This window comes from Candoia aspera, chromosome 9, assembly GCF_035149785.1.
Source record: "Candoia aspera isolate rCanAsp1 chromosome 9, rCanAsp1.hap2, whole genome shotgun sequence".
In the NCBI taxonomy this organism is placed as follows: domain Eukaryota; kingdom Metazoa; phylum Chordata; class Lepidosauria; order Squamata; family Boidae; genus Candoia; species Candoia aspera.
In genome coordinates, this window is record NC_086161.1 from 27,135,175 (window position 1) to 27,161,052 (window position 25,878).

Genomic DNA, 25,878 nt, shown 5'->3' on the forward strand with positions numbered 1-25,878 from the left:
CTTGGAAAAAACACCCTCTTCTTTTCCAGCCCCCAAGAATTCCCTTGCAGGGACACTCCACAGCACTTCTTCTAAATCAATGCTGAAGCACTGCCTAGCCCTATAAAACAACGTTGAGGAAACAGGGCCCAGAGGCATTGCGTGGCTCAGGCAGGAGCATAATTTAGTACTCCAGGCCACAGATGTGGCTCTCAAAGGCTCCTCAGAAGTTGTCACCAAATAATATTAAATGTGGCAGAAGGGGAAAATATGCGTGTATTATTCTCCTGGTAGGAAACAATGGGCTCAGGATCATGTTTTACAACTGGAGCACCACAAGGCGGCCTTCTCTGAAAGAAAAGTGCATGCAGAGAAGAGACTGCCCAACATCATCCAGCGAGTGCCAGGGTCCAGTGGAGTCTTGAACCTTGGTCTCCTTAGTTGGCAGCATTTTTGAATTTTTTTCTTTCTGTTCTGATCCTGTTCACATTTTGGAGTATAGCCTCCAGTGCACTGCTCAAAATCCAAGTCTGGTCCTGGAAAAGGTTGTGCAACCCTGGCTTAGGAAAGTAACAAATAGGAAAAAGCAGAAATCTCAGGGCCTGAAAGGCTGGCCAGAACAGGATCCAAGGGGGGTGATTAAACACATACATGCATGAGTTGAAAACCAGCGTCGTACGGCACAGGCACGACGGTAGGGAAGAGAAGTGGCCTCAGAGCTGCTGCCGGATGATGTGCTCAGAAATGGCTTACGTTGAGATTCCGGAATTTCTGCACAGAAGATGGAGGTTGCTAACACAATTTTACCTCCTCCTGGCTGGGGGTCCACAGCAGGTGTCTGCCCAGCCTTACAGGATGAAAAACAGCCAGGTTGCTGAAAGGTCCAGAGACCCCACACCATCTTGTGTGGTCTACACCTGATGGTTCCCGTTGCCCCTCGGCAGGGCCTGATCAACCTGGTATAGAGGGTTTGTGTGCAGGGTGGGAGTATCATGTGAGATGCGGAGCTCTTTTTAGACTGTCAACTACTGTTGCTGTTTAGATTTTGTTTTTTTCCTGGGTATCCTCAAAGAACCTGTTCCTGCTGAGTGTGTGAGTGCTTGTTTCCTTATTACCAAAAGCAGCATCTAAACAATGTGAGTGTGCCTAACACACACACACACACACACACACACACGCTTGCCTCGTCTGAAGCAAATGCTTCGGAGGTGGGGCCAGGGAAGAAGCGAACAGGAAAACAGCAGGGTTAGGAAAAAAACAAGCATGCACGTTTAATGCCCAGAGAGGAGCAGAAGCGTCCGCCCCCCCACAAGATCTTCTCCAAATGGAGGATGAAACAGGGTTGCGTTGGGGGTGCCCAGAGGAGTGAAGACCAGCCCACTTGCTGCTGCTGCTGCTGCAAGGGGCTCCTGCCTCAAGGCTGAAGGGCCAGGGAGGAACCTCCACTGACGCAGAAGCAAGACTGGGCACAAAGGAGAGGCTTCAAAAGAGACCCCAGCCTCCCCGAACAGCCCAGGCAACCCATTTTAGGAACCCTCCATCTGCAGCAGCCTTCCAGCCTCTGGCTGAGTCTGTTCCATGCCACAATGCCTTGTTCACGTTCCTTGCTGGTGGCTCTCTTCGTGGGTCTCTCTCCTTTTCCAGATCTACCGAAATAAAGCCAACTTGTATTAAGAAGGGAGTACACCCTACTAGTCTTCGTTGTGCAACTCTGACAAGCCCCCACAGCCCCCGCAGTCTTTTCGTATCCCCGCTGGCCCTGTGGTGTGTAGGTAGTGGAAGAAACACCAAGCACTCACCTGGATGTACGCCTCAGACAGCGTGATCATCTGGGGGAGAATGTCTGTCACCTGCAAGTCCTGCAGCTCGTACCACTTGCCTGTGCCCTGCAGGAGTCACACCAAGTCAGAAGGCCTCACTGGAGGCAAGAGGCGACCCCGGGGTGAATCCACACCAGCTGCGCTGTACTCCCAGGGCTAAGGGCTGAGGGCAAGGCACCCGAGCCAGGAGCTGATGGAATATGGAGGAGGGCAATCCTTACGGGAAGCCAAAAACTCACATGATGCAAGACGTGAATCCGGTAGGCCCCTTCAGCAGGTTTACCATCATGCACGATGTTTGCAATGAGGTCATAGATCGTGTTCTTATGCACAGCCTGCACTTCTTCTGAGAGGTATTCTCGGAGATCGACGTTCCTACAGCAGGAAAGGCGCCATCAAGGCTCTGGGCCCCAGGCCTCTCTCCAACCGTGAAGGCCTCGACTGGGGGCTCACAGAGGGATTCCCTTCTCTCATGGCTTTTCAGGGACATGGAAGCAGCTTTGGGGGCCAAACCCCTCCTGACAAGTTTACGCTAAGCCAAAATGGAACTCTCTGCCACTAGTCTTGCTTTAAGGCTCAAGGGATCCAACACCCACCTGGCTTTTCCAATCCCATCATTGGCCTCCAGTCTTTCATGAGATGGAGGACAAATTTGGGCAGAGGCCGGCCCAGCCATTTGCCAAGGCAGAGCTGCTTCTTATGAAGGACGGTCATACATACGTGATGGGGAAATTGACAATGGTGGGATTCTTTTCCACAAAGAAGTTGTTCTTGGTGAACCTCTTGATACAGAAAATGAGGTAAGGAGGCAGCTTGGTGAGCTGGAAACGTTTTAGGAAATTCTCTTTGTATGTTTTGTACTCCTGAAGGGCAAAAAGAAACACTTTTCCAGGGAAGCTGAGCCAGGACAGGGCAGTGCTGGGGTCTTCCCTCACCAGGTGGGGCTGGCTGGCACTCTTCCTCAGTCGGAGGGGAGCAACCGGCTTTGGGTGCACTGAAGGCAGGGACAGATTTGCCAAGCTGCTAAAGCGCAGCTTTGGAGAACCTTTCTCTGCAACTAATTTTCCTGGGTTTATATATGCACAGCAAGCATGGGAGGCTAGCTGCCAGTGATACATTACAGTGACTGACCCTCCAGCTTATGACTCCTTTAAATATAGCCATTTAAAGCCACGTTATGTTTACGGGGGGAGAGGGGCGCAGACTGGGGTATCTTATGTGACCACCCAAGCTGCACTCACCAGTGTCAAAGGGGCTCCCTTCAGTCAATCCACACCCTGTTTAAGAGAGGCCTAGTTGGGACCCAAAGGACCACGTGCAGCAGTGGGTGAGGACACAGGAGCCAGAGGTAGCCAGTGCGACCTAGGCCCCATGCTCATCTTTCTCTCAGAGGAGGAGGAGAGATCTTCTCTATCCAGCAAAGAGAATGAAGCCCTTTGAATCAAGCATCCTCGATCTCCCTGCTTGGATGGAGAAGGCACACTCCCTGGGGATAACACTCTTTCCTACCCATGCAATCCAGAAAACTGGTGACAGGTACTCCAGGGGAGGCTAGTGGGCTGCATGAGTTTGAAGAATCAAGCCAACTGAGATTGGTCAACACTGCTGCTGTTGCTGCCTGCTAAAGGAGGCAGTTCCTGGAGGCACCATGCCCATGGCTTGTAATCCCACTTGGGACTTCTGAAGCCCATTCCAGTACAACTTACTGAACAGACAGCAAAGTAGAGGAATTACCTTTTCCATTATTCCATTAAACTTGGCCAATATGTTGAAAAGTGGCACTTGTGGAATTATGAGCTGTTCCTTCTCGTCCTTGTAGAGGGGAGCAGTGGGGAGGTCCAGGGTCAGGTACATGAAGGTGGACTCCACCATTTTTTCTTGATACTCATTGTTCTGGAGCAGCTGCTCCTTTTCCTCCGCGGGCTGAAACAGAGCAAAACTATGAATAAGAGAAGGATGAGGAAATTAAGGCCTGATGCAGAGATCTTGTTTGGCTGTGTGGTTGGCAGCAGTGGTGTGAGCTGGACTGACAGAGCACCTGTAAGAGGGAGCATGCCACCAGCCTTTAACAGCTGCAGAAGTGCCTTCTGGCAGTCAAGCACACAGGCATGGGATTCAACTTCCAACAGGCTTGTGGGCGGCTGAATTAAATGCCCTAGCAACAGTAAGCATTCATCTTTTTCACTTCAGACATTCCTCCCATGTGCTCTCTTCTTTTTCAGGCAAAAAAATGCAGTTAGGGACCTCAACTCACCAGATCAGGGTGTGGTAATTTCTTGGTAAATATCCTCATGGAGCCCTGGAAGACGTCTGTCACAATGGCTACAGACAAGAGGGGAGAGAACAAAAGAGGACACAATTCATTCACAGCCCTACCTTCCATGTTTTTATTTTAAGTGTCTGCATTCCAACATTTTCTATATCAGCTCACAGAATTAAAAAAAAGTACAAGCATATCAAGTTATATGTGAACAATGTTGAAAGAATGAAAACAAACAGAGAAAGAGACTGTGTGTCAGGGTTCAGAGTTTGCGAAGCCCTGCCGTGAGATGTAAATAGGAGATCTAGATAGTGGTTTGGGTAGAAAGTTACTTGAACAAACCACATGTAAGCTTTGGAGAACTTTGCAGCACAAAGAGGAGGGGGAATGGGTTGCATTCCAGCGTGAACAGTTGAGGAATATTTAGAGAACAAACTCACGCCAAGGTCATGCTGTTGGTACCATCTGGGAATGTCTGGAAGATGAACCAGGCTGGGAGGGGGTGTGAGGTGGAAAGGGAAATTTACTGAGCAGATAGCCTCAATAGAAGGAGGGGCTGGCACGCAAGGGGGAAAAAGAATGATTTGTTTATTTATTTTTCAAGTTTCTATCACCACCCATCTCTCCCAAAAAGGGGATTCTGGGCAGTTCACAATATAATAGACCAATAAATAAAGATAAAATAGGTATGAAATCCAAGCGGTGAAGATCTTATTCATTGGGAAGAGATCTATGGTACTAGCCACCCCCAAGAAGAACTGGTGCCCCTCCCACCCCAAGTGAGGTGGCAGAACCAGGTTTTCAGGTTCTTCCAGAAGGCTGGAAGTGAAGGGGCCTGTCTCAACTCCGGGGGCAGAATGTTCCAGAGGGCGGGTGCCACTGCAGAGAAGGCCTGCCTCCTGGACCCCACCAGGTGGAATTCCCTTACCGATGGGGTCTGTAGCATGCCCTCTCTGCATGACCAGGTGGGACGGGTCAATGTAACGGGGATGAGACGGTCCCTCAGGTTACCTGGTCCCGTGCCATGTAGGGCTTTAAAGGTGATAACCAACACCTTGAATTGGACCCGGAAGCAGACTGGTACCCAGTGCAGCTCGTGCAGAAGTGGCATCACATGTGCCGATCTTGAGGCACCAATAACTGCTCACGCGGCCGCATTCTGGACCAGTTGAAGCTTCTGGATACTCTTCAGGGTTTTTGTTGTTTATTCGTTTAGTTGCTTCCGACTCTTCGTGACTTCATGGACCAGCCCACGCCAGAGCTTCCTGTCGGTCATCAACACCCCCAGCTCCCCCAGGGACGAGTCCGTCACCTCTAGAATATCATCCATCCACCTTGCCCTTGGCCGGCCCCTCTTCCTTTTGCCTTCCACTAGCATCATCATCTTCTCCAGGGTGTCCTGTCTTCTCATTCTGTGGCCAAAGTATTTCAGTTTTGCCTTTAATATCATTCCCTCAAGTGAGCAGTCTGGCTTTATTTCCTGGAGGATGGACTGGTTTGATCTTCTTGCAGTCCAAGGCACTCTCAGAATTTTCCTCCAACACCACAGTTCCAAAGCATCTATCTTCTTCAGGATATACTCTTCAAGGTAGCCCCAGAGAAATACTGACATTTTGCCAGTGTTATCGCCACAAGGTAGGCCTTAATAGCAGCTCTAGCTTGTGTTCGGTCGGATTCGGTCCTTGTCTTCCTTCAGCAGTGCTCTAGATGTCTCTTGATCCTCTTCAAAACCCACAGCTCCTCCGTAAACCACGGGGAGTGCTGGGATGGATGGGGCAAGAGATGTCGCACAGGTGCGATCCTGTCCAAGGCCCCGGCCATCTCCCTATTCCAGGCTGCAGCTAGGACCTCCACTGGACCATGCAGTAGATCCTCAGGTATAACCCCTAGCTCCTTCTGAAATCCCATAGGGTCCATCAGTCACCGGGGGCGGACCAGTCGAATGGGTCCTGCCTCCCTGCGGAGTGGGTCAGCACCAGAGATTCTCAAGGCCACCAGGGTGTGATCTGACCATGACAATGGGGACAGATCTAACTCTCCCCTCAGACCACATTGCCACTGCTCTGACAAGAAAACCAAGTCAGGAGTGAGGCCACTGTCTCAAGTCGGGTCTTGAACAATCTGGGACAGGCCCATGGCCGCCATGGTGGTCATGAACTCCCGAGCTGCCCCCGAGGCACGCCCCAGGGATGGCAGGTTGAAGTCTCCCAGAACCATAAGCCTGGGGAACTCCACCGCCAGCCGAGACTGCCTCCAGCAGCTCAGGCAGGGAGGCTGCCACACGGCAGGGAGGCTGATACAGCAGCAACACTCCCAACTGCTCTCAGGCACCCAACTTGAAGAACAGGGTCTCACAACCGGCCACTTGTGGAGCAGCGCCCCTGAAGGCCACTAGAGACTCTTGGATCACAACCGCTACCCCTCCTCCCCTGCCCTGGTGTCTCGGCTGATGCCACACCTGAAACCTGGCCGGGCGCATTTCCGAAAGGGCTATCCCCACTTCTGAGCCCAGCCAGGTTTCAGTGATACACGCCAGGTCTGCCCCCTCCTCTGTGATTAAATCACATATGAGGGGGGCCTTGTTATTAACTGACGTGGTGTTAAGCAGCAGCAGCCGGAAGCCAGGGCCCTCAAGGATCTGCTGCCCAGGGCCTGGGTCTGAACACGGAGGGCTGGAACACGCCACCGGTAACAAACACCGGGGGCGTCTTCCCCGAAGATGGCCTGCCCTCTGGTTCCTGCCATAACATCCCCAGCCAGTTATTACCTCGATAGAGTGACCCCGCCCTACAGCCCCCAGAGTTTCCAGGCCCAGCTGCCTCCAATCCCGGACCTCCAGAAACCCTGGATTGAAACAAAGCCCCCCTCCCCCATGCACACACCCTCCCACACACAATCAGCCTCAGGTGATGTCAGGCCCTCCCAGCACACCAGCTCCCGCTCTCAGCACTGTTTGGGCCTAACCACCACACACACACTCACTGCGCCCCCTCAACCTCTCTCACTGATCACGGGGGGGGGGGCACCCCACCCGCTCCTACCCACCCCATTTGGGGGGGGTACTCTTACATAAATAACATACAATCCTGGGCTCTCCCGGCGTCTCTCACCCGAAGGGGAGTACCCCACTCACACTGAGGGGACCCTAGAATCCTCTGCCGCCTCCAAGTAATTTGGGGAGCAAGCAGTCCTCCACTGTAACACTCATTAAAGACTCCATCACGCTACCATGCCCCGCTCCTCAATGCTGGGACCCGCCGCCAGGACTTGCCGCCTCAGCAAGGCCAATTCACCACTGGTCCCCAGGGAGGTGTTGCAGGTCTTTTCCCCCAAACCACCAGGTCCACCAGGCCTGCCAGAGGTCTGCTTGAGTTGGTCCCGGTCCGCAGAGCTCCACCACTCCACTCACTGCGCCTCGGCCTGCCACGCTCCACTGAGCGCCTCGGCGTGCCGTGCTCCACTCCACTGAGCCTTGCCGTGCTCCGCTGAGCCTCACCGCAAGGCCTGTCCCACTCCGCCGTCTCACCCAGGCCACCGAGGATCTGCCAGCATCTGCAGAGTCCACAGGGCCCTGGCAGGATCAGTAGAGGGTCGCCCAAGCTCACCCAAACCCTCAGGAGGTCTGCCAGAGTCCACTGCTACCACCCAGGTTCACTACACTCCGTTGCATCGCTGTTCTGCCCAGGGAGAGCTCCAACCATCTCCACCACCAGCCAAAGATGTTCAAGGCCGGGGAACCGGGGGACCCCTGAAATTGGCCTAAATTGGCCCACAGCACTCCCCCAAAACCCCCAACTGACAGAAAGGGGCTGGGGAACAGGGTCCCAAAGACGAGGATCTTTCCTCCCAGAGCAGCGACTAGCATCTGCTCCCAGTCACCATCTTGGATCTCCAAGTTAATCAACTGTTTGAGTGGGAAAATCTCATTCAAGGCTTTGATTTGGTTCCTATTACTACTCTCCAATAAAGAACTTTTCTATATCCTACATGGCTTGTACTGAGAGTTTCTAACTTTGGGATTTAAGAACTAAGAGCCTCACGTTGTGTTCCGCAGTTGCCAGTACCTCCAAAAAGAAGAGTTTGCCCAGGGTCAACTAACTGGATCCTAGATGAAGGCTCAAGCAGGGTGAAATAGACACAGGCAGTCCTTAAAATAACCCTCTCCAGAGTGTGTAAAGATTCAAAGGGTCTAAGCCCAACTTTTTAGACTGACCTCAAGAAGCAAATTGAGAATCAATAGCTCAACAGGAGGAAAAGAGAAGGATGACTGAAAAAGCCATGTATGCTGAGGAATTGTGTGCTGAGTTGTGAAGCATGAAAAGGTAATCTCTTAGTGCCTAATTGCCTATTGTGGGAGACTGCTTCCTGCTAAGTAAGCAGAGGCTGTAAGAAGGAATACAAGGCACCCTGTGTCATGTTCACTGTTTCAATGTGCACTGTACATCATAACGTTTCACATGCCATGGTGCAGACGCGCGTTTCTGTTTGGGAGGGAGCTGCTGTGAAACCTTGTACCAAGCTCTGGTATCTATGTTCATTTCAATGGAATGTGTTTGGGTTATGTGCTCTGTTCAAGGACTTTTCCCGCAGCCCATCAGAAGCCGTTAGGAGCACCTGAGATTGTGAGCTTGGGAAGATTCTACGGGGAGAGGGATCTCGTTTGTACCGAGGGTTTTTTAGTTTGCATTTGGCGTGCTTTTATCATTCTCAGCTTTCTTTGTGATCCTGCATACTATTCTTTAATAAATCAGATATCTTTGCATTCCTGCTCATGAGTCTGAGAGTGTTTTAGAATAGGCATTCATTACACCCTGTTCCAGGGAGCAAGTTAACAGGGAAAACTAATAGGAACCCTAAACACTTTTCCTCCTAAATTAAGCATTTGTAGTTCACTAATGTGAAAGTCTGAGAAAGAAAGAAGAAGGGAAAAATAAGCCTTTTTATTGATGGAGCTCCCAAAAGAAAAAATGAAGGTGAACAGACAGGAGCCTGCAACTGTGACTTGCAATGCTTCTGGCACGTTTGTCCTCCTGTCTGAAAACCACCTGGGATGAACTTGCAGCAATTATGTCATGTCCCCCGTTGCGATGTATACATACATCACAACGGGGAACATGCCTTTCCGGGGAAGGGGAGGAAGGAGGAAAGAATCAGTGCTAATCCTATAAGAGGTAATCAGCGCTAATCCCCCTGATCGCCCATCGAGACTCCGGAATCGCCCCCTGATCGCCCATCAAGACTCCGGATCAGGACTTTGGGACAATGGGGGGTGGGGAAGGATCAGGTCCGCACCGCGGGTATTTACCGGCTACCTCGCACGCCATGTGCTCATTCCCGTCTTTCTCCGTGTCTGCATTCTATTCCTAATAAACCAGAAATCCTTAGCCCTGGCTAGTGAGTCTGTGTTCTTTTTGGAATAAGGCAACCATCGCAAATTATAAGTTTGTAGCCATCTTTAAAGAAAAAGTCAAATAATGTAGAGTGGCCACAAGTTGGTAAGAAAGAACAATTGGTAAGATCTTTTCTCTGTAATGGAAACTGACAATGGAACCAACTCTTCGTAACAAGGAAACCAAACAGAGGGACAAGTGCATGGATAAAAATAATAACCAGGTGGAAAAGAGGTAGAAGATTTGCACTGCTAGAACTTAGAAACAATTCTCAAGCTCTTGCAGCTGAAGCAGGCTCCGAGCATTTAGGAGAAAAAAACGAATTACAGGATGATGGGTTCCTAAAGGTATTCCTTCCTGCTGCTACACGTGGGGACAAACACTACAGCAAAGATCAGCCACAGCCATATCACCACAGAATGAATATCTCATAAAGAAGCTCAAATCCCCTTACTTACTCCCCAATTGTTTCTATCTGCCCTATCCAACCTAGCAGGAAGGGCACACTCCGGGTACCATCAGCTAGGGAGTGCCAGCTGGTGGGCACAGAAGGAGAGCCTTTTCTGCCATGGCACCCGCCCTTTGGAACATCATTCCCCCTGAGATTAGATTGGCCCCATCCCTGTTGGCCTTTCGTAAGGCCTGAAAACCGGGCTTTAGGCTTGAGCCTAAAGGTGGGGTGTGGGTTAGAACTCATCTCCTGGTTGTATGGATGACGGATTAGATTTTGCCTGGCTGCTATGTGTTTTTACTTTTGCCTTATGTATTTTGTGTTTTTATTTTGTTTTATTGTAAGCCACCTACAGCCACGTAAAAGTAAGATGGCTGGCTATAAAATCAAGTAAATAAATAAAATAAATAAATAAATAAAATCCTGGGGGATCAACTGGATGTTTCATCTATTCTTCTAGTCTGTGAAAGTGGACTGGAAAGAGAAAGAAAAATACCACGGGTCAACAACAGACTGCGCAAATGGTTCCTGGGACCACGGTCTGAGTCACCTAGATGATGGTTTGGTAAAAATGTGTTTGGGCAAAGGTGGAAAGTTGGACTAGGAAGGTTTCCATGGAATCCCCTGATATACTAGTGAAAGGTGAAAGGTCCTCTGTGCAAGCACCGAGTCATGTCTGACCCTTTGGGGGACGCCGCTTTCACGACGTTTTCTTGGCAGACTCTGTATTAAGTATATGGTTAAGAATTTGACCCAAACAGAATTTCATCCCCATCCCTAAAACTGCAAATAGATATAACCCCATTCAACCAGAATAATGGTTTGCATGTTTATTTAGGGCTACATTACCTACCTTACTTGAACGTTGTATCGTTGCTTATGTTGTTCATTGGTCAGTGCCAATGGCTGTAATAAAACTGAACTGACCTGGATTGAATTCATGACCTTCACTGTGTACATATTAATGCTCAGGACATGAGAAATAAGTAAGAGAAACCTGAGCTCTTAGTACAGAAGGGCAATATGATTTGCAGAACATAAGGGTTAAAATAAGGGGAAGAACACATTGTTGGCCTGCCACTGCTTGCTCCAGGGAGTGGAGGATAGCGCAAGGAGACCAGCTGTCCCTAACATGATCTTAACCAGTATGGGAGACTTAGTTGATGAAGTGGACGGCGTATTGGAGGAAAGTGACCATGTAAAACTGCGGTTCTTGATTTAAGGGAAATTAAAACTTAGAATAGTCAAACGCCTCTCTTGGACTTCAAAAATAGGCAGATTTTAATAAACAATTTTAAGAACAATTGTAAATAGGATTCCATAGCAGAAGCTCAAGATGGATGTAAATTCCTAAAGGAGGAGATATTAAAAGCACCGTTGCAAGCCTTCCAATGAGGAGGAAAATGGAGGGCAGGAGAAGCGATGTGGCTACATCAAGAGCACAGGACGCGTCAGTAAATGGAAAGAAGGCTACATCACAAAGGAACAGTAGTCTGGTAATCCAGAACTGCAAAGCTGATGTCAGGAAAGCAAACATTAGGAATGAGCCAAGATTAGCAAAGGATGGTAAGAAAAGAGTTTCTTCAAGCATGTTCAAAAGAGAAGGAAAAGAAAAAGATCTTTATACCAGCTACTCAATGAAGATGCCAAAAAATTGAGAAATAATACAGAAAAAGCAGAGCTTTTCAACTCTTCTTTTGGATGTCAACATCCAAAATAAACTGTGTTCTATGATGAAAAGAGGCAGGACTGTAGCTTGAGGCTGTGTTTCTAAACAAAGTCAGGGAATGCCTCTTCAAGTAAATTAGTTTAAATCTCCAGGACTGGATGAGCACTAGAGTACTGAAAGACCAGATGATCTGGCCCAAACCATGTGTATAAGTACATCTCTATATGTACAGTATACAAAGAGAAATGCTGGAGAACTGATTAAGTGTTTGAGTAAGCATTATTCCTAGCTTCAAAAAGGGGGAAAGAAGGTTCAGCAAACTACAGATGAGGGTCTTTTTTATCTCTTTACAATCTGTTTAAAAGCTCTTAGGCATCAATGTCGGTCCAAGACTCTTAAAAAGGTGGCCGTTACCAGAAGTTAATGTGAGTTGGTCAAGGACACCTGATAACTGTACTTGTGAGGATGATACTGGAATGATAGTTGATTGTAAATTGAATATATACCATCACATACCATTTAGAGCCTGAGTGTCATGTTCACCGTTCCGGTGTTTGTCTACATCGTAACGGTTCGCTTGCCAAGGTGCTGACATGTGTCCGGGCTGGGAGGGTGCTGCTGAGAGCCTTGTACAGGAGACGTACTGATCTGTGCCAGGAGGAATGTGTTTAGGCTATCTCTGAAATGTCGGTCTTTTTGCCCGTTGATCAGCAGAGCTCGTTAGGAGCACCTGGGAATGTGGGGCGAACTGTATGTGAGGGAGGGGGTGGGGTGTTGTTTGCAAAGACGCTATTTAGTTTGAGTTTAGGCGCGCTTTTCTCATTCTCAGCTTTTTACCTGTTTGCGCTCTTTTCTAAATAAATCCAGAACCTGAATTGACATTTTGAGTCTGAGAGTTTTATTTAGAATAAGGCAATCATCACACTGAGAGAGATTCACATCCTAATTATCTGGATATTTCAACTTTTTCAGTTAAGAAACAGCCTTCAGTTCATAGAGGGGCTCAGTAAGAGACTGAGAAATCCTTTAGGAACCTGGGAGATAAACTGGATTATAAAAACAAATAAACATCCAGTTCCTGAGATTTCTGTCACCTCCTCCTATCCCTGTTTAATAAAGCATGATCTGTGGAAGAACATTGCTTTTTGTGGAAGTAGGGCAGTCAAGGATTAAAGATAGACATTCTGGGCGTCAGTGAACTGAAATGGACTGGAACGGGCCACTTCACATCAAATGACCACCAGATCTACTACTGTGGACAAGAGGACCACAGAAGAAATGGAGTAGCCTTCATTATTAATAGTAAAGTGGCTAAAGCAGTGCTTGGATACAATCCAAAAAACGATAGAATGATCTCAATTCGAATTCAGGGCAAGCCATCTAACATCACAGTGATCCAAATATACGCCCCAACCACAGATGCTGAAGAAGCTGAAGTAGAGCAGTTCTATGAGGATCTTCAGCACCTACTGGACAACACGCCTAAAAGAGATGCTATTTTCACCACGGGAGACTGGAATGCTAAGGTGGGCAGTCAAATGACACCTGGAATTACAGGTAAGCATGGCCTGGGAGAACAAAATGAAGCAGGACAGAGGCTGATAGAATTTTGCCAAGACAATTCACTCTGCATAACAAACACTCTCCTCCAACAACCTAAGAGACGGCTTTATACATGGACTTCACCAGATGGACAACACCGAAATCAGATTGACTACATCCTTTGCAGCCAAAGGTGGCGGACATCTGTACAGTCGGTAAAAACAAGGCCTGGAGCTGACTGTAGTTCAGATCACGAACTTCTTCTTGCACAATTTAGGATCAGACTAAAGAGATTAGGGAAGACCCACAGATCAGCTAGATATGAGCTCACTAATATTCCTAAGGAATATGCAGTGGAGGTGAAGAATAGATTTAAGGGACTGGACTTAGTAGATAGGGTCCCGGAAGAACTCTGGACAGAAGTTCGCAACATTCTTCAGGAGGCAGCAACAAAACACATCCCAAAGAAAGAGAAAACCAAGAAGGCAAAATGGCTGTCTACTGAGACACTAGAAGTAGCCCAAGAAAGAAGGAAAGCAAAGGGCAACAGTGACAGGGGGAGATATGCCCAATTAAATGCAAAATTCCAGAGGTTAGCCAGAAGAGATAAGGAATTATTTTTAAACAAGCAATGCGTGGAAGTGGAAGAAGACAATAGAATAGGAAGGGCAAGAGACCTCTTCCAGAAAATTAGAAACATTGGAGGTAAATTCCAGGCAAAAATGGGTATGATCAAAAACAAAGATGGCAAGGACCTAACAGAAGAAGAAGAGATCAAGAAAAGGTGGCAAGAATATACGGAAGACCTGTATAGGAAGGATAACAATATCGGGGATAGCTTTGACGATGTGGTCAGTGAGCTAGAGCCAGACATCCTGAAGAGTGAGGTTGAATGGGCCTTAAGAAGCATTGCTAATAACAAGGCAGCAGGAGACAACAGTATCCCAGCTGAATTGTTCAAAATCTTGCGAGATGATGCTGTCAAGGTAATGCATGCTATATGCCAGCAAATTTGGAAAACACAAGAATGGCCATCAGACTGGAAAAAGTCAACTTATATCCCCATACCAAAAAAGGGAAACACTACAGAACATTCAAACTATCAAACAGTGGCACTCATTTCACATGCCAGTAAGGTAATGCTCAAGATCCTGCAAGGTAGACTTCAGCAATTCATGGAGCGAGAATTGCCAGATGTACAAGCTGGGTTTAGAAAAGGCAGAGGAACTAGGGACCAAATTGCCAGTATCCGCTGGATAATGGAAAAAGCCAGGGAGTTTCAGAAAAACATCTTTCTGTTTTATTGACTATTCTAAAGCCTTTGACGGTGTGGACCATAACAAATTGTGGCAAGTTCTTAGCGGTATGGGGATGCCAAGTCATCTTGTCTGCCTCCTGAAGAATCTGTATAACGACCAAGTAGCAACAGTAAGAACAGACCACGGAACAACGGACTGGTTTAAGATTGGGAAAGGAGTACGGCAGGATTGTATACTACCTATTCAATTTGTATGCAGAACACATCATGCGACATGCTGGGCTTGAGGAATCCAAGGCTGGAGTTAAAATTGCTGGAAGAAACATTAACAATCTCAGATATGCAGATGATACCACTTTGATGGCTGAAAGTGAAGAGGAACTGAGGAGCCTTATGATGAAGGTGAAAGAAGAAAGTGCAAAAGCTGGCTTGCAGCTAAACCTCAAGAAAACCAAGATTATGGCAACCAGCTTGATTGATAACTGGCAAATAGAGGGAGAAAACGTAGAGGCAGTGAAAGACTTTGTATTTCTAGGTGCAAAGATTACGGCAGATGCTGACTGCAGTCAGGAAATCAGAAGACATTTAATCCTTGGGAGAAGAGCAATGACAAATCTCAATAAAATAGTTAAGAGCACTGACAACAAAGGTCCGCATTGTTAAAGCAATGGTATTCCCCGTAGTAACATATGGCTGCGAGAGCTGGACCATAAGGAAGGCTGAGCGAAGGAAGACCGATGCTTTTGAACTGTGGCGTTGGAGGAAAATTCTGAGAGTGCCTTGGACTGCAAGAAGATCAAACCAGTCCATCCTCCAGGAAGTCAAGCCAGACTGCTCACTTGAGGGAATGATATTAAAGGCAAAACTGAAATACTTTGGCCACATGATGAGAAGACAGGACACCCTGGAGAAGATGCTGATGCTGGGGAGAGTGGAGGGCAAAAGGAAGAGGGGCCGACCAAGGGCAAGGTGGATGGATGATATTCTAGAGGTGACGGACTCGTCCCTGGGGGAGCTGGGGGTGTTGATGACCGACAGGAAGCTCTGGCGTCGGCTGGTCCATGAAGTCACAAAGAGTCGGAAGCAACTGAACGAATAAACAATTCAATTAAATGTAGAAAAAACAATTTTCTGAAACCCTCCTGCAGTTTTGCTATGGGAGGGCGAGGGCTCCCAAGGCACCTTCCAACCAAGACAGAGGAACAGCTGGACCCCCGTTTTGCTCACAGGCACACCAAGGTCCACTCTTCTGAAGTCCCCTTAGGGGCATGGGTTGGGTTAGGGTCAGGCTTTTCCCCCAAAAGTGTGGTGGCTGCCATTAGTGGCAGGTGCTGCAGCACCAACCTGGAGGTTAGGGTTAGGGTCACGAAGAGTCAGAAGCGACTAAACGAATAAACAACAAAGGGCAGTCAAGAACTTGATGGAGCAGAACAATGGGCCATAAAAGAGGCAAATGCAATTTAAGGCAGCCTCAACAGAAGTATAATTTCCAAGTCATGGGAAGGACTCCAAGGACTCCACAGACACCAAGGACACCACAGTTCATCCCTGAGCTAAAAATATTTGCTTCGATTGGTAACATCATCCGTTCAAGTTAAGTGTGGGGTTTCCTCCCTGTTTATATATAGCATCTTCCCTTGCCAGTGTTGGTGGGGGTGTGGTTTCCTCCTTGGAGGTTCCTTGATTAGGGTACTGTTTTCTGCCTGTTTGTCTGGTGTTGACCCCTGCTTATCTGAGTGTTGGCTACTGGAGGGGACATATTGGGTCTTTTTGTTGCCTTCCTAGTTTTTTTAATTGTCTCTTTTGAATGGTGTGTTTATTGATGGCTGATTTGTCTGAATGCCAAGCTTCCAGGAATTCCCTAGCATTTTTGGATTTGCTTGGCCTAAGATGCTAATAGCTTCCCAGTTGAAACTGTGGTTGAGTCTGCCCATGTTTTGTGAGATTAAGGCATTTTCATCATGTCTTCTGATTGCTAATGGGTGTTCACGCGTGTGCTGTGCTTACCTTCTGCCCATCTGTCCTACACAGTGGCTGCTACAGTCCTTACATTGTATGTTGTAGATGACTCTTATTTTTTCTTCTTGGGCTACTGGGTCTTTTGGTTTGCTTAAGATGTTTTGGAGGGCTTTAGTTGGTTTGTGTGCTACAGTGATGCCATGTGGTTGTAGCAGTCTGTGGGCTGTTTCTGATACGTTTTTGATGTATGGGAATGTTTTCATGTGTTGTATTTGTTGTGCTGTAGCAGGTTCTATGGTCAGGCACTTTTTGTAAAGTTGCATGGATACCCATTTTGTTGGAAGGTGTTTTAGAATTGCCTATAGTGTCTCATGGCTATCTAGGCTTGAGGACCTTCTGTGTACAAGGAGGACCTCCAGCCTAGACCAGCGCTCACCCTCTATAGGCAATTCTTCACCAAAGCCACTGAACCTGGACAGCTTCAGCATGTGGCTGCAGAAATGAGTGACACACTAGTGACAGCATGGAGCCTTACCCATTCCCACTGCCTTTGTCACCTGCTAGCCATAGCTCCTGGTTCACACAGCACTGGAGAGAAGTGGACGGTGGTACCAGCTCATCTCCCCTAGGATGAGTCAGCCAGGAGTTCTGGCCAGCAAGCGCCGGTAATGGACACCAATTGGGGTTCTTCTACCCCAAGGAGCACCAGCCATGAATGTTTCTCCACTGGCTTTGGAGGGATGGACAAGCAGCGCCCCTGTAAAGCTCTAGATGCACTAAGGCAGTTTTGTGGCAGCCACCTTCTAGCTCATGCTGCAGAATTCCTCTGCGGCTCACAGCCTTGGCCATCCCTGCAGCAGAAAGCTCCTTTCAGCCTAGCTAAAGAGGGCTCTTCCCTGGGAGAACGCCAAGAGGGGCTCCAAAGGACCACCTCGTTTGGTTCTGGTCTTGGAAGTGAGAGGACCACTGCTTTGAGGGTGCTTCATTCAAACCCCTGACACTTCACATAGACTTCCAAAACACTACAGAAATCATCACAGCATCAACATCTCTCACTTACTCTTTTTCTTCTTCTTTGTCCCCCCGAGAGCAGAGTGCAAGGCATTCAGGAACCAAGAAAGAAAATCAACTCCATCACCTGCAAAGTGGGAGAAGATGGAGGCCATGAAAGGAAGGGTTCTTCTGAAAACCACTGTAACCTGGCCCTGGGCTCCAGGGTTAAAGCAGACTCTCCATGAAGTGGACCACAACAGGTTTAAAGCTTTTCAGAAGGGGACAACACATGGAGAAATATTCACTCTCCTCTTAGCGATCCTCTCTGAGGCCCTTTGCTCCCCTTCATATATCCAAATGTGAATACTCCAGATTCAGATGCATAATGGCCATCTGCTTGGTATGAGCAGATGGCCAAGTTCAAGATTCCACTGAACAATCATCACAAATTTCCAGCATATTGTTTTCAGCATCATCTGTTTCTCCCAGATTTCCTCCTGCATCCTACCTTGCTTGGTGATTTGGAAGTTCTTCTTACTGCATAGAACCACAGCCTGCAGCATCTCATGGGGAGAGACATGAGCTTTGAAATTCCGGGGATTCCACAGCTTCCTCATGAGCTCTCCAAACCTCTGAACCAGCAGAAACATGATATCCCCTGGAGGGCGCTTAATATTTTTGTAATTCTCCTCCTCCAGAAAGTAATTCCGCAGGGGTGGGACATTTGACAATGCCTAGGTACACAAGTACTACGATCAGTGACAAAACATACACTTACCCAGAATTAAAACAATGCAATTCTTGAACACGAAAGCAGTTTTTCTATAACAGATTCCTATTTCTGTCCAAGACCATTGTAAGAATAAATATCTGTGGAATAAATATTGCCCTTCTACAGGCAGTCCTCGTTTAGTGACCACAATTGTGGTTACTAAGTGAAACCACAACTGTGCTTATGGTCTTACTTCAGCTTTCCTTTGGTTTACAGGCCTGCAAAGGTCATAAATGTGAGGATTGGTCGCAAAGTTACTTTTTCATCACCGTCGGAAATGCGAACGGTCGCTAAACAAGGCAATCACTATACGAGGCCTATTTGTAGTGTGTTTTCTTACTCTTCTCCACTTCAGAGACAGCACAGTACCTGGAGAACTGCATTTGCATAGTCATTTGCTTTTATGTTATTCAATCCCACAATGCCCGGCAGGTATGTCGTGCCATCGTAGGCGCGTGAAAGTTTGGCCTGTCTGTCCAGGTTGGCGATGTGCTGCTTGGTGAAGGTGGGCTTCAACACGTACTGGAAAACAGGAGAGAGCAAGGAGGGAGTAAGCAAGAGGGAGGACCTCTGCTGGACACTTTAGCCCCTTGGAGAGATCGTTCAGCTCACGCCTGCTTGGCACGGCGACACTCTTTCCTCAAAGCGCAAATACTAATGGGATCTTCAGACTTTTAGAGTGTCAGTCAAGGCTGAAATAAATTAAACTTAATAGTTCATGATAAATGAAGCGTTGTTTTTACCTCCTCTAAAGGGTGAATTTGGACAAGAAAACCTGGAAAAGCAATCTCCAGGTTCAACTGAACATAGAAACTCTTACCTTTCCTGTAATGTCATATGTGGAGGCAGGAGCAGAGTCAGGCTCTTAGCAGCCAGCTTGATCAAAAGCATGCATCCTCCTTGAGTCCTCTTAAACAAGGTTTTTTTGAAAGGGAGAGGGATGGGCTCACAGAAGTTTCAACAACTGGATTGCTTTCATTTTAGAACCAGAGCTCAAATTATCTTTCAACTCACTAGGGACGAGACTTTTTCAATTTTTAACTCCCCTTTTGTGAACCACTGTGCTGGCTCCCCATTCCCAGGACAGCTGAGTCAGGGGCACGTGTCTTTGGATTTTTCCCAATCGCCTCCTGAGTTCCTATCAAGCTGTGAACAGACCATTACAGATGGGGGAGATCATACAATCAGCAATTATATCTCAATTAAAATTTTGGACTTTGCCATTATTTTCTATGGAACTTTTTGTTTACTCCAGAAGAGGTTTTAAAAAAAAAAATTAAAAGAACCAATGGTTTGACAGATTGATCAAGTCTAACAAATACACGTATTGTCTTAGGGCAGCTGAATGATTAAACACAGCAGCTGTCAGAGGACAGAGGAAGTTGGAAGTGGGGGGTATAATTGACTTGTTTACAGCTTACAATATACATATATAGCATTGCAGTCCTGGACATAAGCACTAGGTTTGAAGGGTGGTTAAAAACCTCCTCTCTGCTGTACTTCTTATAAAACCTATAGCAATAGACAAAGCTCTGGTTCAGAGCTTTTTAGCATTATATGGCAGGATGGGGAGGGGCAACAAAAGAGGATCTCTAGGCACTCAATGGTGGGGTGAAAGTCTGAGAAGGAACACTTTTACTATTAGGAGTTGAGCTGAGGTGGGTATCCAACCTCTCCCCTCCCCACTTCACCAGGAAGCCACATACTGTGATATCCTCAAGAGAAGAGTCAATGATTTCATAGTTGTCTGGCAGGCAGTAGAACTTCAAGGTGTGAAGGTTGAGGAACACATGGTGACTGAACTGGACACTGTGAATGTAAGCATGTGACTTCAGGCCCCGGCCTGCAGAGAAGACAGGAGGCAGAGAACGCCCATGAGTAAGAAGCCCATGCAGAGTGGGCTTCCAGCCATCCAACTAATTACTGCAGGTGCCCTGCTGAGTTAAGGAAGGGAGGCTGCTGTTTTGGCCAGCTGCCAGGGCACCGGCGGGTTGCAAGCCCACTTTCTAACAGGAAAAGGAAAGTGGCCCGTTTGGCCTGAGTTAGGGGCAGGCTGTGCATGCCAGAGAGGAGGTACAATTGCAAAAGGATCAAAGGGAAGGACAGGCAGGAAAGAGACCCTACAGGACAGAGATTGGGGGCTTATTCAACAAGCAGCAGGTGAGCTGTAAGACCAGCTGAGAAGTGCTGAAGGAAATGCGACAGATCAACGGTGATCTGAAAAATGTCAATGGATCATGAAGGCAAAGCTGAGAAAGAAGGATTTGTGCACTACAAACAGGAAGGAAGGGAGGCAAGAAAGTGGGGGGGGGGGTGTCAGTTGTTGCGTGTCAGCTGGCCATGGCTGCTGATACCGCCATGCATTATAACTTGCTAATCCTAATGGAAAGGAATGGGTAAGGCTGCATTTCAAGTGCTGATCTCATTCTAGGACAACTCGTAACTGGGTATTCATGCATTTTATGTCTGAGATCAGCTAATACCTGCTCCAGAGTCAGCTCGTCAAGGTCAGGCAAGACCCCCCGTTATTGTGCATGAAAATTTCTACTAGGCTGACATGCACACTCCTCTGTCAATTGTCAAAAAAGAAGTATAAGAGATAAAAAAAGACTTACCCTGGAAATATTTCCCACACACCAAACAAGCATAGACATTGATATGCGAAAGTGAGATTGAACACAGCTTCTCAAAGTCAAAATCCAGGACGCTCCTGCAGTGACAGAAGATGGCCCCCTTAATGCTGCAGAACTGTCAGTTCTGTGCCAGTGAATTTAGGAGACGCAAATAACACATTACAGGCATATTCCAAGAGCTGACAGCAGATGCAGAGCAACAAAATACCATCCCACCGCCCCGTGGTGGCAGTTCAACCACTTTTAAATTGGAGATGACCCTTCCTGCCTCATCTTAGTACTTGAAGCAGTCACACATATTGTTCTTTCTCTACAGTTTCTCTAAAGTTTGGGCTACTGCAACGTGCTCTACATGGGGCTGCCCTTGAAGAGCAGCTTCAGCTGGTACAGAGTGCAGCTGCACAGGTTGTAAGTAGTGTCAGCTATTCAGCACACATAACACCACTGCTTCAGGGGCTGCATTGGTTGCTGGTGTGTTTCCGGGTACAATTCAAGGAGCTGGTTGTCACCTTTAAAGGCCTCCAGGGCTTGGGACTGGGTTACCCGAGGGACCATCTTTTCCCAGCTGTCTCTACCTATTGGCTTTTTGGAAGGCTGTGAAGACCTAGCTGTGTGCCCAGGCCTGGGGTCCTGAGTGTGTGAAGGGCCCCGTTTCCTGGTTGTGCAGACACCGATGGATTTTAATATCTCTTGGCTGCTATTTGTATTTAATTTATTTTGTACTGTTTTAACTGTTTGACTGTTTTTATGACTGTTAGCTGCCCAGAGTCACTGGTTTGAGATGGGCGGCCATATAAATTGAATGAATGAATGAAATAAAGACTTAGGAGGAAAGATTTAAAGCTGTGGAAAGAAGACTATAGATGTTTCCCCCTTTTCTGAGGAGTCTCTGCCACAGGAAAGGGAATGTAGCAGGAATGGCCAGGGCGTTCAACAGTGGAACCTACCAGAGCTTTTCTTGAGGATGGTTCCCAGTCCTTCTCAGGCCCTATTTTCTCGTGGATCCTCCTGCCAAAGGATGCTTCAGATGGAGTGTAAGAGTTATGCTTGTAGTGTTTAATAAAGGGGGACACTAAGGACCAAATGGCGGCCCTACAGACAGCTTTCTAATGTAGCAATGTGTTTTTTCAGTCTCTGCATGGACCCATTTTTCCCCCTACAATTACTCATTCGCTGATGCCCTCCCCACATACAATTTCATTTTGACACTGACTTGTTTATGGTGTCCAGGTATGGACAGTGCCTGCTCCGTCGATCTTCTGGGTCAAATCGACCATACTTTACTGAAAAGGTAAGTAAATCAGAAACATTTAGTATTAAGATTTAGGTAAGCAGGTAAGATAGCAAGTTGCCGGAATCTGATGTCCTTAGTGGAATGAATTGTTTATATTGATTGATTTTTAAACATTAGCTTTTTCCTCTTTGCAAAATAATACAAACTACAGATTGAAGTTCAAGTAAGTTTTAAAAAGCCCCCCAAAACAAATAAAAGAACCTATAGATACACCGACAGACAGATGGATATAGTATGGTTGCAGCTGCTAGAGTGCTAGAAATGAACAGGGGAGACGAAGGTTCAAATCTTTAACAGACTACAGTGATTTTTTTATTTACCAGGCTTAGATAAAGCAGATGTCATATGCAGGACACCAAAATTCCAAGGCAACTGATATAATTTGTACAAATCACATCATTTGCATCAATTTATTCCATTTGCATAATGCCACTGCATAACATAACATAAATGACATCATTTGCTTAATAATATTACCAGACAAACAACATAAATTGCTATGATGATGCACTCTCGTCCCTTGGATCCATTAAATGGAGGCTTCACTGACTTAGGCTCCTGGGGTGACTTTGAGCCAGTCACCTGCTGGGTTCACATATAAAACATACGGTTAATTTGGTTTTTGCTTAGCACATTTTCTGAATTCAGCACTGTGGTTTAGAAACCAGAATTTACAATTTAGCCTGCACGCACATGACAAACATTTTGTAAAAGGCCCCATAGCATGCTCTCAAAATTCCAAATAATCCCCCTGTCCGTCCAAGAGCTGCCTCTACTCAAGCCTCACCCACTGAACAGGGACCATGGCTGCTGGGTTGTACCGACTGGTATATATGGGCATTGGAGTGTTCTAACAGCTAACCTGAAGACTGAATACAAATGTATTTAATTATGTTTTAAGCTACCTTTTCAGCTAAGATCCTTTGGGGGAAGAAGGAAATATTATGGTGAGACCAGTGCAGGCCAGTTTAGGGGACATCAAGTGGATAGTGCCAGTTCTTCTGCCAGGCCCAGTTAATAGCCCAGAGGAGGGATGAAAGCTTCTCAGCAACTCCACTTCTGCCTCTATTGGACATTAAATGGTGCGTTTGTGGCAAATGAGATTCACTCCTGAGAGATTCAGTCTAGAAGGGAAAGGCCAACCTCCTACTTGCGACAGAGACCTGGCTGGGTGAGCCCTTGGCCAGAAATGGTCAATTTGAAACCAGTTGTTAAAAAGGGGTCTATTTAACACTCCCTTCAGGGGTGTACATTCTCCTCCTTCACACACTCTGCACTGCACCCTAATCAAACATAGTATCTCCCTCAATAGATCAGCAAAAAAGGAACTGGATCATTGTAGCCCAGATTCATTCAGGCACCCCAATCTGATCCTCAAGGTGCACAGGAGTAAACTAACCCCCCAACCCTGGTGTGTTGGGCTGCATGGTTGGATCCTGCCACACTGCAGACTGGGTAAGCCTAGAACTGAATCCAAAAATGGCAGAGGGGGTGGTGTTTGGGTGAGACTTTCTCAAGACGAGGCCCCACCTGCCACAGACAAGATATTTCCCCTGAAGTAGCATACACGTAGCTAGGGGGTGCTCTCTGATCCCATGTTCCCTGAGTCTTCAGGTCAGCATGATGTGCAAGAACCTCCTGTTTCCAGTTGCGTAGCATCTGTCAGTTGCACCCCTTCCTGGAGAAGTCTGACCAATCTAGCTGCATTGAATCTCCCAATTCAATGACCTTTACACGCAGCAGCCCCTGAGGGGAACCTGGAAAGCACAGTGGGCCAAGAGCACAGCAGACAAATGTTTGCCTAGCATTTCCCTGTGGGAGCTAGGGGGAAACTGTCAAGGTCCACCTGTGCCCAGGACAGGTCCTGCTTGCCTGCATGCAGCCAAATGACAACTCCAACTGCCCACTAGGAGTCCATTGCAGGTTGTTGTTGTTTATTCAGTCGCTTCCGACTCTTCGTGACTTCATGGACCAGCCCACGCCAGAGCTTCCTGTCGGTCGTCAACACCCCCAGCTCCCCCAGGGACGAGTCCGTCACCTCTAGAATATCATCCATCCATCTTGCCCTTGGTCGGCCCCTCTTCCTTTTGCCCTCCACTCTCCCTAGCATCAGCATCTTCTCCAGGGTGTCCTGTCTTCTCATTATGTGGCCAAAGTATTTCAGTTTTGCCTTTAATATCATTCCCTCCAGTGAGCAGTCTGGCTTTATTTCCTGGAGGATGGACTGGTTGGATCTTCTTGCAGTCCAAGGCACTCCCAGAATTTTCCTCCAACACCACAGTTCAAAAGCATCGATCTTCCTTCGCTCAGCCTTCCTTATGGTCCAGCTCTCGCAGCCATATGTTACTACGGGGAACACAATTGCTTTAACTATGCGGGCCTTTGTTGTCAGTGTGATGTCTCTTCTCTTAACTATTTTATCGAGATTTGTCATTGCTCTTCTCCCAAGGATTAAACGTCTTCTGATTTCCTGACTGCAGTCAGCATCTGCAGTAATCTTTGCACCTAGAAATACAAAGTCTTTCACTGCTTCTACATTTTCTCCCTCTATTTGCCAGTTATCAATCAAGCTGGTTGCCATAATCTTGGTTTTTTTCAGTTTTAGCTGCAAGCCAGCTTTTGCACTTTCTTCTTTCACCTTCATCATAAGGCTCCTCAGTTCCTCTTCACTTTCAGTCATCAAAATGGTATCATCTGCATATCTGAGATTGTTAATGTTTCTTCCACTGATTTTAACTCCCGCCTTGGATTCCTCAAGCCCAGCATGTTGCATGATGTGTTCTGCGTACAAGTTGAATAGGTAGGGTGAGAGTATACAGCCCTGCCGTACTACTTTCCCAATCTTAAACCAGTCCGTTGTTCCGTGGTCTGTCCTTACTGTTGCTACTTGGTCGTTATACAGATTCTTCAGGAGGCAGACAAGATGACTTGGTATCCCCATACTGCTAAGAACTTGCCACAATTTGTTATGGTCCACACCATCATTGCAGGTGCCACCTCAGAATGAGAGCAGTTTGGAAATCACCCGGGGTTAAGTGCTGCTTCGCTGGTAGCTTCAGTGTTTGGGAACTCTCGCCCTTTAGAAATTGGGCTTTCTCCCAGCTACATTGACTTTACGCATTTATTTTTAGACTCACCCTCTCCTTCTAAAAATCTGTGTTTTTAAGGCTTGTGCCTCATCCTTTCATGATGGAAGTTACCACAGGCGAGACCTACGAGCATGAGGAACTTCTCCGCGTTAGGGTGCTCCAGCGTGCTTTCTCATTACTGCGTTGTGTACCGACGGGACCTGCGCGCATGAAATCCGCGCAGGGGGATGCACCTGGGAGCGAGCAGAGAGGTCTCACCGCCCGCCTGCCCAGTAGAGCCACGAGCTGTCCCGCCCGAAGCATCGTGATTTTCCGCCGCAACGCCTTCCTCGATACCCCGACGGGGCGCCGTCCATCCGCCCAGCGGGGTTTCGCACAACCGCAGCGGCTCTCCCGGAGAGGAGAATCGCGCCCTAAAGCCGGGGCGGTTCTGCCGGCAACCCGTGCTCGCCCCGCGGCCAGATCGGGTGGCTCGGCCTGTTCCCAGCCTGCTCCGAGGCGACCTCTTTCTGCTCTCGGGGCAGCGAGTTCCGCGGATCCTCACCTGTGGGCTCCGTGTCGCCATCCTCCTCCTCCTCCACCGGCTCGTCGGGCTCCTGCTTGATGGCGACCTCGTCGTCGGGCTCCCGCTTCACCCGCCCCCAGCCGGCCGCTACGCGAGGCGCGTCGGCCAACAACCCCCGCCACGGCTGCGGGCTGCGAGGCTCCCGCTTGACGCGCACCGCCATCTCCGCGGGCGCCGAGACGGGCGCGCATGCGCAGCGGCTGC

At 47.8% G+C, this 25,878-nt stretch overlaps 1 protein-coding gene across 1 annotated transcript; it reads right to left on the reverse strand.

Moving 5' to 3' along the window:
• Positions 1-1,225: 1,225 nt before the first annotated feature.
• Positions 1,226-25,853, reverse strand: USP39 (ubiquitin specific peptidase 39). Its single transcript, XM_063311476.1, has 12 exons — positions 25,654-25,853; positions 21,940-22,009; positions 20,709-20,803; positions 19,800-19,936; positions 18,463-18,615; positions 17,830-18,055; positions 17,389-17,466; positions 4,054-4,121; positions 3,534-3,722; positions 2,520-2,662; positions 2,039-2,174; positions 1,226-1,625 (listed from the first exon to the last, which is right to left on the reverse strand). Exons 1-12 carry the CDS (start codon positions 25,835-25,837, stop codon positions 1,575-1,577), a joined length of 1,530 nt encoding a protein of 509 aa, XP_063167546.1. The 5' UTR covers positions 25,838-25,853; the 3' UTR covers positions 1,226-1,574.
• Positions 25,854-25,878: the final 25 nt, after the last annotated feature.